Consider the following 17,704-nt stretch of genomic DNA (forward strand, 5'->3'; position numbering starts at 1 on the left):
GTGGTCTAAGTTTGTACCTTCAGAATCTGATTTCAGCTCGAAGTGCTAAGTAAGATTGACAGTACTGTACAGCAAACACTTTGAGGTTAAATGTCCTGATGCCTTGTTTAAAAACAACAGAAAAGGTGCTCTTCGTGGCCAGCAAGTAACTTGTGTGGTTATCCTCTGAAATCAAAACTAGTGTAGTTCATGTGGTTGTCATTTGACTTTACTTTCTGTAAATCAGGGCAATTCTATGGGACTTGGGTCTCCTTCCACCTAAGGATCCAACTCAGTTTAACAGGTTTTGAAGCAATCACTTTAACTCGCTGAGCCTTTTTGGCTGTCTCCCTGCTTCTTTATTTTTATTAATTATTATATTTTTGGTTTTTGTTTTTCGAGATGGGTTCTTTGTTTAGCGCTGATGGTCCTGGAACTCACTGTAGACTAGGCTGGCTTTGATTCACAGATCAGTTTGCGTCTGCTGCTGCTTTTGCCTTTAATCTCGAGTGCTGGGATTAAAGGCCTGGGTCACCACTGCCCGGCTTTCATTTTTAATTTTAAAGGTGAGAGTTTCTTTGGGGAGGGGGGCGGGAATCAGACACTATTGGAGGTTAAAAACATGTTTTAGGAAGAAAAAAGTATCTGAGGCTTAAAAAAATGATCGGAACACGCCCAGATCAGGAACGGTCCTGTGCTTATGTGGATCATAGGTATGAACAATCTAAACATGTATGCATGGGTGTTAGTGCACCATGTGCTCAAAGAGGCCAGAAGAGGGTTTCAGATCCCCTGGAACTGGGGTTCAAAACAGGAGTGAACCACCTTGTGGGTGCTGGGAGTCATTTCTTGGTCCTTAGCAAGAGCATCCAGTGCTGGAGCAGTCTCTGTAGCCCAGGACAAAACATTTTCAATCTTCCAGGACTTGGTGTTGATTGGGTGTGGGAATGCAGAGAAATCAAGTCGCAGAGTGCTAAGTGTTATGTTGATGGCAGAAGCCGAAAGGGCACAAGGTGTGCTGGGAGGAGGTGATATTTAGATAATGGGGTGATAGTGAAGCTTTAGTAATGAAGTGACGACCAGGGAAAAACAGACAGGGTGAAAGTGAAGGGGGGTTCCTGCCAGATCAGAAAAGCCTGCTGAGAAGAGACAGGCTGAAACCCAAAGGGAACGGAGTGGCTCTTGGGTCCTTTTGTGGGCTTTTGGAACGACTCTGGGTTTTGCTCTCATTGAGGTGGGTGATGTGGGAGCCATTGCAGGAGTTTTACCTGAGAGCAGGCAAGGTCTGATTTATATTTCAAGTTTGATTCAAAAGTATTGCTAAGGAAACTAGTAAGGAGGCTACAACAACAATTTAGTTCGTGGAGGAAGTTGGTTTGGATCAGTGGCCTAGGCTATGAAAAGTGTTTAGAGTCTGTGTATGGTTTTGTAGGTTAAAGGCCTACCCTTAAACATTTATATTTCCAGTTTTTATTTTTAGCAAAAATGGAAATACTGACAATATTAAAAATATTGAAGGGGACTGGAAAGATGGCTCAATGGTTAAGAGCACTGGCTGCTCTTCCAAAGGTCCTGAGTTCAATTTCCGGCAACCATATGGTGGCTCACAATCATCCACAATAAAATCTGGTGCCCACTTCTGGCATGCAGGCAGACATGCAGGCAGAACACTGTATGCATAATAAATAAATAAATAAATCCTTAAAAAGTAAATAAAGATATTGAAGGTTTGGGCTAAAGATGAGTCAGAGTTTAGTGCCTACCATCTATGTTGGTTGATTAAAACAACCACATGTAACTCCTGTTCCAGGGGAAATTCCTTATGTACAGAGACATATACATATAGTTTAAAATAAATTAACTCTTCAGGAAAAAGTATTAAAGCTAATATAAACAGTGCTCTGTATATTGTTTAGCATCTTCTTCAGCCTACCCAGGGGCTAGACAGGGGTGAGACATGATACCTAGCAAGTTTCTCTTTTTATCTGTTCTTTTCCTAATTATTTTTTGTGAGCTCTAGTGAGTTTGTGAAGTCACATGAAAGCCTTACATTGCTTGAGATGGAGGCTGAGGCGTGGCAATATTTAGATCTTGGCTGTCCCAATAATACTAGAGAGAGCTGTATTGTTAGAATAGCAAAGTATAGGACCAGCTGAAGAACTCTGACACAGAGGATTAGCGAAACTGTTAGACCTCAGCTCCCTTCAAGCCACAGGCTTGAGCACAACAGGCACTTCCCTTGGTGCAGTCACTCACTGTCCAGCCTCAGTTGCTTTTACTCATCTCCAGAATGTCATGAAGGCGTTCCTAAGTACCCTCTATTTAGGATTAGAAAATGCTCCAGTTAATTGCCTCAATCCCCAATTCTATGTATTTAAAACTTACTTTTGTCTGGAGGGATGTATTAAACCGCGTTTGAATACCTCTAGGTAAATTGTTTAGAGATGCTTAAACTTATCAAACAGTTTTGAAAAAAATTAATGCCTAAATATAGTGCTTGAAAAACTTATTTTACGAGTCTCTATGTTATTGGGTCACTTAACGTTCATATTTGTCTAGTGGACACTTGCAGATAAATGACGAAGGCAATAAGAAATTACTGACTTCAGATGAATTGCCATATTCCTCCCATAACATTTATAGAAAAGTTATTGTGTGGTGGCAAAGATGCATCCCAGCAACTGGGAAGACTGTAGGAAGAACTGAGCTGTAGGCCAGCCTGATATAGTGAAATCCGGGCCAGAACTAGATGGTGAAATCACCTCAGAAACAAAAGAGGGACAGGCGGTTGTGGCAGTTCCAACCTCAGAACTAGTGAAACACAAGCAGATGTATGACTTACTTCATATGAAAAAAATCATCTTTGCCACTATAGGAAGCTCAATATAGACATATTGAAAAGTGAGCTGTTAAGAAGTTACCCATCCCCAAACCTGATGCTAAACACTTGACTCACACCCACTATTAAGTAGCCGTCATGTCCAGATAGAATTACAGGTCTCATTAAGACTATGTGGTGGCTCTGAAAAGAGCCTTTGGGTTAAGAGCGAGGTAGGCGCGCTCACTTGGAGCTGGTGTACTTGGTGACGGCCTTGGTGCCCTCGGACACGGCGTGCTTGGCCAGCTCCCCGGGCAGCAGCAGGCGCACGGCCGTCTGGATCTCTCGGGACGTGATGGTCGAGCGCTTGTTGTAATGCGCCAAGCGCGACGCCTCGCCCGCGATGCGCTCGAAGATGTCGTTGACGAACGAGTTCATGATACCCATGGCCTTGGAAGAGATGCCGGTGTCGGGGTGGACCTGCTTCAGCACCTTGTACACGTACACCGAGTAGCTCTCCTTGCGGCTGCGCTTGCGCTTCTTGCCGTCCTTCTTCTGGGCCTTGGTCACGGCCTTCTTGGAGCCCTTCTTCGGGGCGGGCGCGGACTTTGCAGGTTCAGGCATGATGAAAAGAGCAAAATTTGTGTAAAACCACAGAAAAAAGTTGTAACGTGACCTATGCGCTCCGTGTTATTTAAACAAAACTGTGGCTATTCTTGCTATCGAATGTGCAAACGTCATACATTACCTGCCCAATAAGAGCAAGCAGAGTTCAAAACCACGGAACCATTGGTTGGGGTGAAACGGAATGTGTAGCCAATGAAATCACTCTATTTTCGCTCCGGACGATGACTATAAGTTCTCTGTTGTCGCTGTCTTGCCTTTAGCTGATTTTAACAGCAGATCTTTAACATGTCTGGACGCGGCAAACAGGGCGGCAAGGCTCGCGCCAAGGCCAAGACCCGCTCCTCCCGGGCCGGCCTGCAGTTCCCCGTGGGCCGCGTGCACCGCCTCCTCCGCAAGGGCAACTACTCGGAGCGGGTTGGCGCCGGCGCCCCGGTGTACCTGGCAGCCGTGCTGGAGTACCTGACGGCCGAGATCCTGGAGCTGGCTGGCAACGCGGCCCGCGACAACAAGAAGACGCGCATCATCCCGCGCCACCTGCAACTGGCCATCCGCAACGACGAGGAGCTCAACAAGCTGCTGGGCCGCGTGACGATCGCGCAGGGCGGCGTCCTGCCCAACATCCAGGCGGTGCTGCTGCCCAAGAAAACCGAGAGCCACCATAAGGCCAAGGGGAAATAAGACAATTGAGCGTGGCATTTTTTCTTTAAACCAAAGGCTCTTTTCAGAGCCACCACCTTTTCATATTGAGAGTTTGGTAACCAGAACCACTTCCAACTTAAGCCCATTATGCCATTGTGGAGTGTCGAACCATATCCCGATTGGTAAAACCAAATATCAAGGTAGTTACATTGAGTTGAGGGTCAGGCAGAGAAGAAAATCTCCGGATATCGCACTAACATGCTGGTATACTTATTCAGCGCACTAGTGTCTTTCAAAATAATTGAGGTTAGGAGGCTCCTAGGATTGGAGAAGTTACTGTCAACCCTAAGGATTTTATGGAAACCATTAGGATAAGGCATTATTTAAAGTGACCAAGGCAACACTCAGGGCAGCTCACGTCTTACCCTTATTTTCATGCAGGTCTGTTTACTGGGCACATTCCAAATACTCCTGTTTGTGGCTACATTGCAGTTTGTGGCTACACTGCAGACCAGCCACTAGAATGGAAAAATAAATGCCGAGAGGGTGGCGAACCTGTTTTTCCGGAATGTTTTTGGCATCTAGAACGTCCTATTTTAAAGTCGGGATTTCTTGTCCTCAAATTCTACAAGACAGGCATGGAGTAAATTTAAGAATGATCGGGCGTGATAAATGGCTTTAGGCTGCTAAAACATTTTTTAGTATTCTAATAAGTGTGCAAGAGATAACCAATCACCGCCCGACGTCCTCCGCCAATAGTAATATTGCGCGGGACTTTTGAAAAATATACAATCCTATCAGATTGTTTCTCTGTGGGGAGGAGGGGAAACCAAAGTGGTTGCGTGCGCTTGCGCGTGTGCGAACGTAACCCTATATAAAAGCAACCCTTGTTCAGTTTAGTTATCCCATTTCTGCTACTATTTACTGCCATGGCTCGTACAAAGCAGACCGCTCGCAAGTCCACCGGCGGCAAGGCCCCGCGCAAGCAGCTGGCCACCAAGGCTGCCCGCAAGAGCGCCCCGGCCACCGGCGGCGTGAAGAAGCCGCACCGCTACCGGCCCGGCACCGTGGCGCTGCGCGAGATCCGGCGCTACCAGAAGTCCACCGAGCTGCTGATCCGCAAGCTGCCGTTCCAGCGGCTGGTGCGCGAGATCGCGCAGGACTTCAAGACCGACCTGCGCTTCCAGAGCTCGGCCGTCATGGCGCTGCAGGAGGCCTGTGAGGCCTACCTGGTGGGTCTGTTTGAGGACACCAACCTGTGCGCCATCCACGCCAAGCGCGTCACCATCATGCCCAAGGACATCCAGCTCGCTCGCCGCATCCGAGGGGAGAGGGCATAAATCCTTTTTCTATATAACTACTTTTAAAGGCTCTTCTTAGAGCCACCCAACTTACAAAAAAGGAGCTGTAATGTCCTTTCCATTTTGCCAGGATAGTTTTAAAACCACAGGTTACTTTGAGAAGTGTTATGTCGCCGTCAATTGTTTTTCCATAAGTGACGAACAGCTTAAACTTTTTGGAAAAGGCTCCTGCACCTTCCTTGCGGTCTTAAATTTCCTCCATAGTTACTAAATACTGGCTTTAGAACACTCTGGATGTGCACAGTGAAACCAAGCAACTACAGAACGTAAAGTAAGACTGATAAATGTACGTGTGTACATCTTGTCTCTAAAGGACAAGAACCAGTAAAGTTGTAACTGAATCTTTTTACCAGATTTCAAATGGTAACTAGTATTTACCAATCACTTCATCTTCCCTAGCCTCCTACCCACCAGTAAATTCCTTAGCAAACCCTTTTGGTGTCCCCCTCGTTTTAAAAACGGTTCTCTAGCTTTGTATCCTAGTATGGTCTGGAACTGGGAGATCTCTGCCCCTTCTGCCAAGTCCTTGGATTAAACTAAAGATGTACAGCATTAGCATTGTCCCAGGCTTTTTGTGCTTTTTATTTCTGAGATTCTGATACTTCACGTTTTTCTTTAGTTACTTGTGTTCAGTTATCTAGTTATTTAGGAAGCCATCCACCTGGTCACTGGATTTATCCTACAGGTTATGATAGCTGTTTTTGTTGTAGGACCTCAAGGCTGGCTTTTAAGGAACTGTGCCAGTGCCTGTGATGGGAGAAGGCTGATATTTGGAAGCTACAATCTCCACCTAGATGATGCTCAAAACACTTTCTGAACACTGTTCTATGAAGGGCCATGAAGACTGGTTAACTTTTGTTTGTAATCAACTTTCTCCACTCGAGAGCAGTCTGATTTTATCCCGTAAATACCCTTTGGTCAGCTTTATTATTTACTGGAGCCTTCACTCCAACGCTTATGTGCCGTCTGCATAAACTTTTTCTTTGTAAAAAGCCAATGATTTTTCCACAGGCAAAATATTGTTTCCTCTCCTTTTTTTTTTTTTTAAATCAGTGTTTCTCCATTAAGCAGTTTTTAAAAATTCAGCAGACTTGGTAATTGAATATTTTGCCTCCAGTTGCATTCAGTTAGTTAGAAAATTTGGTGCAACAGCTTCAGGATTGAGTATCTATTATCTATCTGTCTATCTATCTATCTATCTATCTATCTATCTATCTATCTATCTATCACGTACCTCAATGTGTAACACAGAATGATGGGATTGTGTGACCAGGCTGGTCTGGTACTGCTCCCAAATGATGGGATTAAAGGTGTGTAACACAAGGTGCAGATCTAAGATTTGAATCTTTCTTGACCTTCCCTCATCAAGCCATGAGTGTCTTAGATGAGGCAGATCCCAATGGGTGTGCATTTAAATGTTCTGGTGAGATACTACTACAGGTGGCTTGCCCTAATGTTTTTAATTTCGGCCTTTAAAGACATCGACAATACAGCTTTTAAAAGGTAATTCTAAAGAACTGATTCATGACTCCACTGTGCTTATGACTGAATTTTACAAACTCCCAAAATGTTACATTACAGCATACTAAGGTAATTTTGAAGTTTCATTATTATACTGTAACTACCACGTTCAGAAATAAATGTTAGTGGTTGATCATGAACCTCTTGGGTATTTGGTCTTTTTTTAAAAAATATTTATTACGTATAGAATATTGTCTGTGTGTATGTCTGTAGGCCAGAAGAGGACAACAGACCTCATTACAGATGGTTGAGCCACCATGTGGTTGCTGGGAATTGAACTTAGGACCTACCTTTGGAAGAGCTTTTGGCAATGCTCTTAACCACTGAGCCACCTCTCCAGCCCCGGTATTTGGTCTTTTCAAAACCAAGGACTGAAAACAATGAAAAAGAATCTTTTCAATGCTCAAAACATCCACTAACGGGACACCATACATGGAGGTATGAGTACAGATTAGTCACGTACACAAATGTATCAACATAATTTCAAAGCACTTACATAACTGACCTTCCATAGTTCATGCTATGTGGCATTTTATCTTATGCTGCGACATCAGCATATTCAACATAAAAGACTAATACATGTAACAGCTATTTCATAAGACATTGTGGGTGGCTCTGAAAAGAGCCTTTGGGTTAAGAGCGAGATGGGCGCGCTCACTTGGAGCTGGTGTACTTGGTGACAGCCTTGGTGCCCTCGGACACAGCGTGCTTGGCCAGCTCGCCGGGCAGCAGCAGGCGCACGGCCGTCTGGATCTCCCGGGACGTGATGGTCGAGCGCTTGTTGTAATGCGCCAGGCGCGACGCCTCGCCCGCGATGCGCTCGAAGATGTCGTTGACGAACGAGTTCATGATGCCCATGGCCTTGGAAGAGATGCCGGTGTCGGGGTGGACCTGCTTCAGCACCTTGTACACGTACACCGAGTAGCTCTCCTTGCGGCTGCGCTTGCGCTTCTTGCCGTCCTTCTTCTGGGCCTTGGTCACGGCCTTCTTGGAGCCCTTCTTTGGGGCGGGCGCGGACTTTGCAGGTTCAGGCATCTTCAGACCTCTTCCTACGCAAGAAAAAGAAAGTGAAGCCTCAGAACACGTTTGTTTATTTGTAGGGAGTTTCATGCAAATTAAGACTTGCTTTCTCACTGTGTGATTGGTTAGCTGCTACAGCCCGGTTTACTCTCCCATTGGTTAAACCCGAATCTTGTAATAACCTTTCGAGCGATTTTGCTTCTTAAGTGTACATCAAATTCATTTCCTTCTAAACGTTTTAGATTAGATTTTTTTTAAAAAAGCAGAATTTGCTTTATTTCGAAATTCCAGAAGTTAAGGCTCGCTTCCAATTCAATATCAAAGCGTTGAAAAGTTCTGTATTTTTCCACCTCGGGTTTCGGTCCAGTGAAAGAGAACAGAACAGAAGAGATCCATAGCCTACCCTCAGGCGTCCCCTGGTTCCCAAGGCCGTACAGTTTAGTACCCTGAAAGCAAAACTCAGTGAAAGTAAACGGTTTAGAGTAAATCCTACTGATGACAAACGGTTCACCATTCTACCGTTTACTTTGAAGATACATACTTAATTCGCTTTTCTGAGGCTAAATCAATTACAAAGCTCATGAATTTATTGAAAGGTAGACAAAATAGAGTGTTTGTGCCTGTCTGTTAGACCACATTTTCGTCTGGAGAGGAAGATGTTCCCTTTCCTTCCTGCAACTATAATATAAGGAAAAATACAAAATTAAGCAATGGCAACCAAGTTCTACGAATACTCCTTTAAGATTCTCAGGCGTCGCCAAAAATATCAGTATCTCTTACTAATTTGTTGGCAAGCAAAATTAAAAATTAAGGTACTTAGTGATAATATATATCCGTATTGTTACATATGTATGGTATACATAAGGAAGTAATCAATGACAAAGAACCAGGCGCCATATAATGTAGAAAATTTCTATTGGTTACAAATTTTAAAATTGAGGTCTGTTATCCAATTATCGACCATTTCCGCAATCGTCATTCATGGCGTGGCCTTTGAAGGTTCCAACCAATCAGAAATATCTTGTCTTTATAAATTTGAACCAGCACATTTTAAACCTCCATTTCCCTTTCTTTTCCAACCATGGCTCGTACAAAGCAGACCGCTCGCAAGTCCACCGGCGGCAAGGCCCCGCGCAAGCAGCTGGCCACCAAGGCTGCCCGCAAGAGCGCCCCGGCCACCGGCGGCGTGAAGAAGCCGCACCGCTACCGGCCCGGCACCGTGGCTCTGCGCGAGATCCGGCGCTACCAGAAGTCCACCGAGCTGCTGATCCGCAAGCTGCCGTTCCAGCGGCTGGTGCGCGAGATCGCGCAGGACTTCAAGACCGACCTGCGCTTCCAGAGCTCGGCCGTCATGGCGCTGCAGGAGGCCAGCGAGGCCTACCTGGTGGGTCTGTTTGAGGACACCAACCTGTGCGCCATCCACGCCAAGCGCGTCACCATCATGCCCAAGGACATCCAGCTGGCCCGCCGCATCCGCGGGGAGAGGGCCTAATTCAGTATTGCCCAACAGAACAAACCCAAAGGCTCTTTTAAGAGCCACCTTCACCTTTCTGATGAGAGCTGTCACATTTTTTGCGTTTACGTTACAAACTTCCCATCCGTAGTTTTTTCATTTCATTGTTCCATAAATTGGTATTAGCCATGTCTTTGTTATTCTCATTCGATTGTTCTAACCAATTCGTTAAACTAAGGACTTTCACCCCCAGAGACTTGTAACCCAATTTTCTGTGTTGGTACTCTAAGTTTTTGAACTCTTGTCCCGCCCCCCCCCCACCCCCCGCTTCCCGCCTCTTAGGAAGGCCCTGAGGCCACCATAAACGGAATTTTGCCGGTAGAGCACTTTGTAGGTGGAGTCAGCAGGTTTGCAGCAGGCTGTGCTCAAGTATTTAAATCACTATAATAGGATGGTCCTCACCCCTTGTTTTTTGACGTTTTTGCATCCAATTTTCCCAAATTAATTTCTCAGTGCATGTCCAAATACTGCAAACAATCTCAAGAGTACGTGTATTAAATAATCCTTTACGCAGGTTTATAAACTAAGGGATTTACTCACTTGAGCTGCGTATGTGCCTAAACCTAGTTTCCGCCCTTCGTTTATCTTCTGTTTTCAGTGAGGTCCTTCCTTACAGTTTTCCACTGAGGAGTTAACCCTATGTATCAGCCTAGTGAATTTTCCTCCTGTACTCGTGTGCGGTCGGGGCTAGCACGAGAAGAGTCTGTGCAAGCGCCTCAGCAAAGCCCATCCATTGTATCACGAATAGGGCCGTCTACCTCCTGGCCCGTTTGGGTGGCGTCAAGCGCAGATCAGCCTCATCTCTAGGAGGAGGCGGGTGCTGAAGGTGTTCGTGGAATGTGTGCACCTACGCAGAGGATGCCAAGCAAAAGACTCACAGGCAGACAGGAGATGCGCTACAGCTGGTGCTTTGGGCCCAGTATCTTTCACAGGCTCTTTTCAGGGATATGCACTTTTAGGAACTCACACCTCACTCCTGGTGACTCGCTAATCCCGCGTCTGCTTGTCACAAACTTGCATCTTCTTTATCAACAACCCAGTCAAAGATGGTTAATCGTTTAATTAATCTATATTCGGATTTTTTTTTTGTTGTTAATAGCGTCATACTCCAGCTGCCTTGTTTTAATCTATAGCGATGCTCCTTATTTCCCCACGCACTGGGATGACTGTTTTAGAATAAATGTTAGGACAGTATACCGCACATGTAAAGTACTACATTTTGCTAGTAAGTCCGTCAAATGTAACTTTCCTTGCTTTTGTTCAGGTAATGCAATTTAGCAGCACTAAGCACTAACAAGCACTTTAAGCACTTCTTAAAAAGATAGATCCTTGTCAGGTGTGGTGACCCACGCCTTTAATTCCAGCACTTTGGAGGCCGAGGCAGAGGCAGAGGAAGAGGCAGGCTGATCTCTGAGTTGGTAGGGAGTTATAGTTCAAGTTTGAAACAGACTTGAACAATATAGTAGCCAGGCAAAAATACTTAATTGATGTATGGTTCCCAAGAGTAGTCACACTTAAATAGAGAAAACAGATGTGAATTGCATGGTATATTTGGGGACTTTTTCTTTTTTAAACCTTACTTTTGTTTTTCATTATAGATGACAATTATGGAGTTTAATGTTGAAATATTCAGGGATAAAATTTCATGTCTGAAGTTTACTTTCAAATGCTTCGGACCAGTAATTCACATAGACACAGACAGACAGACAGACAGACAGACACACAGACACAGACACATACACACACACACACACACACACACACACAGAGAGAGAGAGAGAGAGAGAGAGAGAGAGAGAGAGGAGAGAGAGAGAGAGAATAGTTGCTGGTGGTAGATGATAAAATTATGTATCTGATTTCATTCACTATTTTTATTAAAAATTTTGGAAATTAAATGGGTGATAAAACTCTTTAGTGCTATCCCATAAAAGAGAGCAAGGTCCTCTTAGTAGGTAAGTAGAAAAGGCCTACCTACCTCTGATGAAACTCTAGAAGCTGCATGGTTCACTGCTCCAAGGTGCTAACTGTGGCCATGAACATTATTTTCCTTGTCCTGGGGCTTGATTCTGAAGTGAGTTGGAGGATGTACAAAGGGGGCATTCCAGGCAATACTAGCAAAAGTTTGTAGGGATGTCAGATTACGATGAAACAAGGGGCAGTGAACAGTTTGGTACTGTGCTGTGGAGAACAGGTATGTATGTATGTAGGGAGGGAGGCGTAGAGACCTGGAAGTATTGAACAAGGAAGGTTTCTCAGAAATTGAGAAATTCAGAGCTAATTTTATGCCTCCCGGTCTATTGGAGTGAGGTGTGGAATGACCCAGGAGTGTCAAAGCTACAGCTCACCAACCACAGAGGCTTAGACATGCGAGACTCTTCAGGCACTGACACCCAGACCAGAGGACAGGGCCCAGCACTCACTTTTTACAAGGTCCCGCCCTTCCGCCTTCTCAGACTCTCAGTTAACTACGTGTGCCTATTACTTTCAGGCTTTCTTCTGTGACTATACAACCGTTCTGGCTCCTGGGGTACAGACTGAGTTTCGCCACACTATATTGGATTTATAAACAGGAATATATATTAAATATAAAATTGTATGTTATGGCAAGAATGTGGACGCAAAGTCAAAAGCTAGAAAGAAAGCACGTGTTTTTGTATGGGGTCACCTTGCTACTTAGAACTGAAGTTGAGGTTTTCTGAGAGAAAGCTCTTTCTAGGAAGAATGACTAGATGGTGGGTTGTTCATAGAGTGTCTTAAAATCCCACCAGGCTAATAGAATTCAAAAAGCATTTTTCTTCAAACCCAAGGTTTTACTCTTAATTTTAATTCTACATGGGCCAAAGAGATCAAGAGGGAAGCCAGTTTTGTCTTTACATCCTTTAATCTTATTGGGTCTGAGTACTTGTGTGTTAGGTTCTTTAACGGGCACTGGCATTACTTGGTCCAGGTAGCAAGGGATAGACTCTAAAACACTTCTATGTTCTTAAGAAAACAGACAAAACCACAAATGTACATATGGTAACTTCATTAAAAAATATAGAAACGTGTTGTTCAGTTTAGCCAGGAGTACAATTTTAAGGCCTCTGTGGACACTACTGTACTGATTAAAAGGCTGAAAGGCGGATGTCTTTTCTTTTGTGGCTTGGATGTCTTACCTACCTCATTGTGGAAAGATGACAAAGAAATCAGAGCCCAAATAAAAACGGGAAACACAGGAAGTGTGCCACTAAGCAATCTTGACATTGCTAAGAGTCAAAAGTGTGCATTTGGACCCAGTTTTTCCACTGGGTTAATTTATGCAGAACTGATGTGCAGGGGCCTTAGGTTGAGACAAATTTTACATTACAGAGAGCAATACTCCACCGTCTTAAGCTTAGTTCCCTTATGAGTACCTTGGCATTAAAAAACTCATCCCACCTGCAGCTTGAGCAGTCTAACCATACTGTGAGTCAAAGTCCCAGCTTGTTTGTAAATAAAACTGGTTAAGCCATTTAACTTGTCAGGAACTTTTTCCGATGAGAAATGCAGCAAGCTCTTTCCTGGACAAAGTGGGTGGCCCTGAAAAGGGCCTTTATTGGAAGCGAACCTGCAATAGTTCAGCCGCCAAAGCCGTAGAGGGTGCGGCCCTGCCGCTTGAGCGCGTAGACCACGTCCATGGCGGTGACGGTCTTGCGCTTGGCGTGCTCCGTGTAGGTGACCGCGTCGCGGATCACGTTCTCCAGGAACACCTTCAGCACCCCGCGGGTCTCCTCGTAGATGAGGCCGGAGATGCGCTTGACTCCGCCGCGCCGGGCCAGGCGGCGGATGGCGGGCTTGGTGATGCCCTGGATGTTGTCGCGCAGGACCTTGCGGTGGCGCTTGGCGCCGCCTTTGCCCAGGCCTTTCCCGCCCTTGCCGCGACCAGACATTGCGATTTAGCTGTGAGAATGAAACTCAAGCTGCCCAGGCGCCCTCTACAGCTGTTATATATACGAGGACTGCGGACCTTTTAGGAAACTGAAAAGGCGCGGGCGGGAAGGTGCTTCAGTATCTGCCCCTCTACCTCACTGGCTGACTCCTGTTGCCCAGAGGAAGACGCAGGCGCTGTGATGTGGGAGGGGGCAATGTGAGTCCTGGTTTCCTCGTGCAGTTCTCAGTCACTAGTCTGTGTCCTTCAGGAGTGTGCTTGTGCTTGAACATTTATCATTTGTAAAAAAGGAGGTTGTGGCCATACACTTGCCTACAAAATCAGACATAGCACACACTATAAGATTACCTTTTTAAATGAAAGATTTGGAAAAAAATGAAGTTTCAATTTTTGCAAGTATTAAATCTGACCGGTCATGAAGATTTGCCTTCGTTAGAGGCCTGCTTGCCTGTACAAGCTCCGTTTTCAAATATGTACGGAGGGAGCTGGTATTGATTGAATAATACATATACATATAGATATATAATATATATTCAACACACACACATACACACACAGTTTTCTATCTCATGAAATGCTGTTTGAACTGGAAAGATGAAGACTTTCCCTGGCTGGAGATCTATTCCTCCTTTAATAAAAGCTATTGCTGGCTGGGGAGGATACTGTGTCTCATGGCCTTGTCTGTGCCAAGGAAACAGTGAACAACACTTGCAAATTAAACAAAAGGAACACCGAAATTCTGTAAAGTGACATTCAGTAAGATGTGGCTGAAGTAAGGCAGTACACACACATCACTGCTATGTCTGCTATATGAGTTTCTATGTTTTCTCACATCACACAATTTGGGAAAGTGTCTTTTTTGCACTACAGAAATAATTATAATTTCTTGATTTTTTTTTTTTGAGGCAGTGGAGTCTTGCAATACACACTAGCCAGAATGAAATCAAACCTGAATCAAGTTTCCTTCTTACGTCTGTAAGTGCTGGTATGAGCCTCAACCTTGTCTGGAGAGGTCATCGTGAAGATGTGCTTTAGCTAGGGCTTGCCTGAGAAACTTCTATGATGATGGAAGATTAAAAAGTATTTAAAAAAAAAGGCCCAAACACTCAGAAGGTACTTGGAATTTACCTTACCCCAATTATCCGCAGAGATCTCTTAAGGCACCGTTTTACAATCCATTGACTGTAAATGCCAGAATGCCCAAACTGTGGGGACGCCAGGGTTAAACAACAAAGTAGCATCCTCTCCCCCACCCAAAACACTCAAAGGCCACTTAAGCGGAGACTAACTTTGGGCGAGGGGTCGGATGTGGCATCAGCTCAGCATATCCCCAGCCGTGGCCTAGTTTCCCAGCGAGGCAGCACTATCCCAGCTCTGTTGACCTTCCTGTGAAACCTGTTAAGCACACAGTTTCAGTTATGCAGATTGTGGATGGGAATGTATTACACAGGGGAGACTGGGTCTCGCTAAAGACAGGGAGGGTCTGGAATACTGTTCAAGTATGCGAGAATCTATTCACCTTCCAAATGTAAGAGATATTACAGATGAGGGGAAAGGGTGTGGTGAGGGCAAGGAAACTGGATATTTGGAAGACTTCTTTAAATATTTAAGAGGGCCCATTTCAGAAAATGAAATTAATTCAGACTGGTTGTTCTTGGATGTGTTTCGGGTTGCTATTATGTTCATGTAATGTCAATGGAAAGGGATGTAAAACTGACAGACCCAATTTTTCATAGACATTTTGAGCACATTTGACTCTACCAATGCTGTCTTCTTCCCCTTATTTTTTCTCTTCTTGATATTATTCTTATGATTATTTTCTGAAACGGGGTTTCTCTGCGTAGTCCTAACTGTCATGGAGCTTGCTCGGTAGACCAGGCTGGTCTCAGATTTAGAGATCTGCCTGCCTCTGCCTCCAGAGTGCTGGCATTAAAGGTGTGGGGAGCCCCACCACCTGGCTGAAACTTATTTTATGCATCCACCCTTCCCTGCAGCTTTTGGAAAGTCTTTAGATTTTAGGATGCCCAAGAACCTGTCCTGTAGGATAAATCATGAAACTGTTATCTCTCTGCTGTTTCTATGGAAATGGTGTACATTTGTGTGTGTCTGTCTAACACGAAATCGATAGAAGATGAAGTTGTAAGTTTCATGGCTGTCATTTAGCTTAGGAATTTTTTATTATCTCTTTTTAATCCCTATAAAAAGTTTAAGGACTAATGTGATGACCCGCTCTTTCAGGAAATTCAACAAAACCATCTCTTTGATGTTGCCCTTCAGAATAACGAGAAACGAGTGAAGGTTCTCGTGGGTTCCAGTTTGTAGTCCCTGTGGTTAAGCCAGGGTTTATGAACCTTGTTCTTACTAATTGTAGTAGTGAGAAGTAGCCAGGCCACAGCAGTCACAGAGTTAACTGTATGTAGTATGTCCTCTCTCTGTAAAGACGTGGAAGTTTTCTTGGTGCAGTCAAGTGTTATGCAATGTCTTACATCCAGGAACATCAGAGATTACCAAAAAATTAGGAACCCGTGTTTAGTGGCTCCAATATATGGGGACTTTAAAACTTCACGGTGCCCAGTAAGACTTGTGTAAGAATGAAATGGTAACAGATGCTAAGTGAATAAACACAAGTGTACAACTCCAACAAGTAGTGAGCAACTGCTACCGTGTTCACAGAAATGAATGCAGCTACAAGAATTTTCAAATTAGAACTTTAATCGTGTCTTCAGGTGCAGGCAATGCACAGGTGTACACATAACAGGCGAGGACCGCTGCACTCCCTGTGATTTCTGCTCTGGACAGTGACTCCGGAGATGACAGGACAGCTCCTTCTGTGTCCTCGGGAAAAGCCACATAATGGAATCACCGATTTAAATCCAGTCTGATCAGCTGAACAATTCTGTACATAGCATACATACTTTAATGACTTATCATCACATGTTCTTATAGCCCAGAGACTTGATTATTTTTGTTTTTGCTAAAGAAATGATCATTTTTCATTATGCCCCATTATGTGTGTGGTTAGGTAAGTAAGTGTGAAGAGAAGATATCTTTAGCATTGACTAGTCTGTCTTGTGTTAACAACCTAAGGATATCTTTGAATCATTAACTTTACACCATAATGAGATTTGATGAACATAAGGATTATTAAAATCTAACACCAAAACCACTTTTTTTTCATTTGCTTGACAAACTTGGGTCTTCAGTGAAATGAGTATTTGATGCAGAATATTACTTTTCTGCTTCATTATCCAATAATAACCCAACTATATCATTTCATTGTAAAGTAACAGAAATAAGAGTTTTCAAGTCATTAATGCTTACACTGAAATGTTTGTTCACGTTCTCAGGTAGATGCAACTAGCTACTGTTACTTGCTACAGATTGTATTATATATGTAATAAGATCATTAACCAGTATAAAAATTCAGAAACATAGCTTTTTCAAATTCTGCTTATTTTTCAATATTGAAATTCAAATTATTTTAAAACACAGCAATCATCCAGAAAATGCAGTGATAAGTTTGGCAGGGGTGGAAAGCTTTACAAGTGTGCTGAAGTCATGTGTTTTTTAAACAAGGAATGGGTGGTCAAGTCAGGTTATATCCCACTGTTCTTCAGGTTCCAGTTGGTAAACTTATGTTCCTTCTTCAGCTAGGTTTATTTTTTCCATAAATGTTAATTGTTCTTCACTGCTCCACGGAATCTGAAGAAACGTGCTTAGAGCTGCTCATCTAGAACAGGAATCGCAGACTCATCCCACCTCCCCAAAATGGTCAAATCAGTAAAACATAGAAATCTAGCCAAAATTACACATTGGTATCTCAAATATCTTAAGAAACAATCGGTATTTTATACAATAATTATTCCCCAGGCACGCACAACTTTCCCATCTAGTGCCAATTCCTAGAGCTTGGTGCAGACAGCCCCGGGAGTGTCTGTGTTGTTGCTTCCGCGAAAAACCCGAATTTCCTCACATATTTGAGTAAAGATAAGTTAATCTATATAATCTCGAAACGATAAGAATGTGCAGAACCATGTTCTGAAATAAAAGTTTGCGAATGACGGCGAGAGTAATAGTATTTTTAAGCAAAACCTTAAAGTTGTCTCAATTTACGTGAAGTTTGAAAGAGAGTTGGGGCAATCAGGCATGTTTCAGGCTGCCGATTTTCAATTTTGCCGTACAAATTATGGCAAGAATGAAGCCTACAGGCTCCCGGATCAGTTTCCCCCAAGTCCCCAATTATTTCGTGCTCATATTTCTTATATTTTTACTCTTTTTTAAGAGGCAACAAACACAGTCACAAGGCACAGCTGAAGATC

General features: G+C 43.9%; 5 protein-coding genes across 5 annotated transcripts; 2 read left to right on the top strand and 3 right to left on the bottom strand.

Annotated features, from left to right (window-relative positions):
* Positions 1-3,040: 3,040 nt before the first annotated feature.
* Positions 3,041-3,421, bottom strand: LOC119816555 (histone H2B type 1-C/E/F/G/I). Its single transcript, XM_038333301.1, has one exon. It carries the CDS (start codon positions 3,419-3,421, stop codon positions 3,041-3,043), a length of 381 nt encoding a protein of 126 aa, XP_038189229.1.
* Positions 3,422-3,709: 288 nt separating this feature from the next.
* Positions 3,710-4,102, top strand: LOC119816545 (histone H2A type 1-B). The gene has a single exon (XM_038333291.1). It carries the CDS (start codon positions 3,710-3,712, stop codon positions 4,100-4,102), a length of 393 nt encoding a protein of 130 aa, XP_038189219.1.
* Positions 4,103-4,986: 884 nt separating this feature from the next.
* Positions 4,987-5,602, top strand: LOC119816567 (histone H3.1). Its single transcript, XM_038333315.1, has one exon. It carries the CDS (start codon positions 4,993-4,995, stop codon positions 5,401-5,403), a length of 411 nt encoding a protein of 136 aa, XP_038189243.1. The 5' UTR covers positions 4,987-4,992; the 3' UTR covers positions 5,404-5,602.
* A 1,815-nt stretch (positions 5,603-7,417) lies between these two features.
* LOC119816554 (histone H2B type 1-C/E/F/G/I) lies at positions 7,418-7,980 on the bottom strand. The gene has a single exon (XM_038333300.2). It carries the CDS (start codon positions 7,978-7,980, stop codon positions 7,600-7,602), a length of 381 nt encoding a protein of 126 aa, XP_038189228.1. The 3' UTR covers positions 7,418-7,599.
* A 5,094-nt stretch (positions 7,981-13,074) lies between these two features.
* On the bottom strand, positions 13,075-13,386 carry LOC121677214 (histone H4). The gene has a single exon (XM_042055248.1). The coding sequence runs from the start codon at positions 13,384-13,386 to the stop codon at positions 13,075-13,077; it is 312 nt and encodes a 103-aa protein (XP_041911182.1).
* Positions 13,387-17,704: the final 4,318 nt, after the last annotated feature.

This window comes from Arvicola amphibius, chromosome 6 (genome assembly GCF_903992535.2).
Source record: "Arvicola amphibius chromosome 6, mArvAmp1.2, whole genome shotgun sequence".
NCBI lineage: Eukaryota > Metazoa > Chordata > Mammalia > Rodentia > Cricetidae > Arvicola > Arvicola amphibius.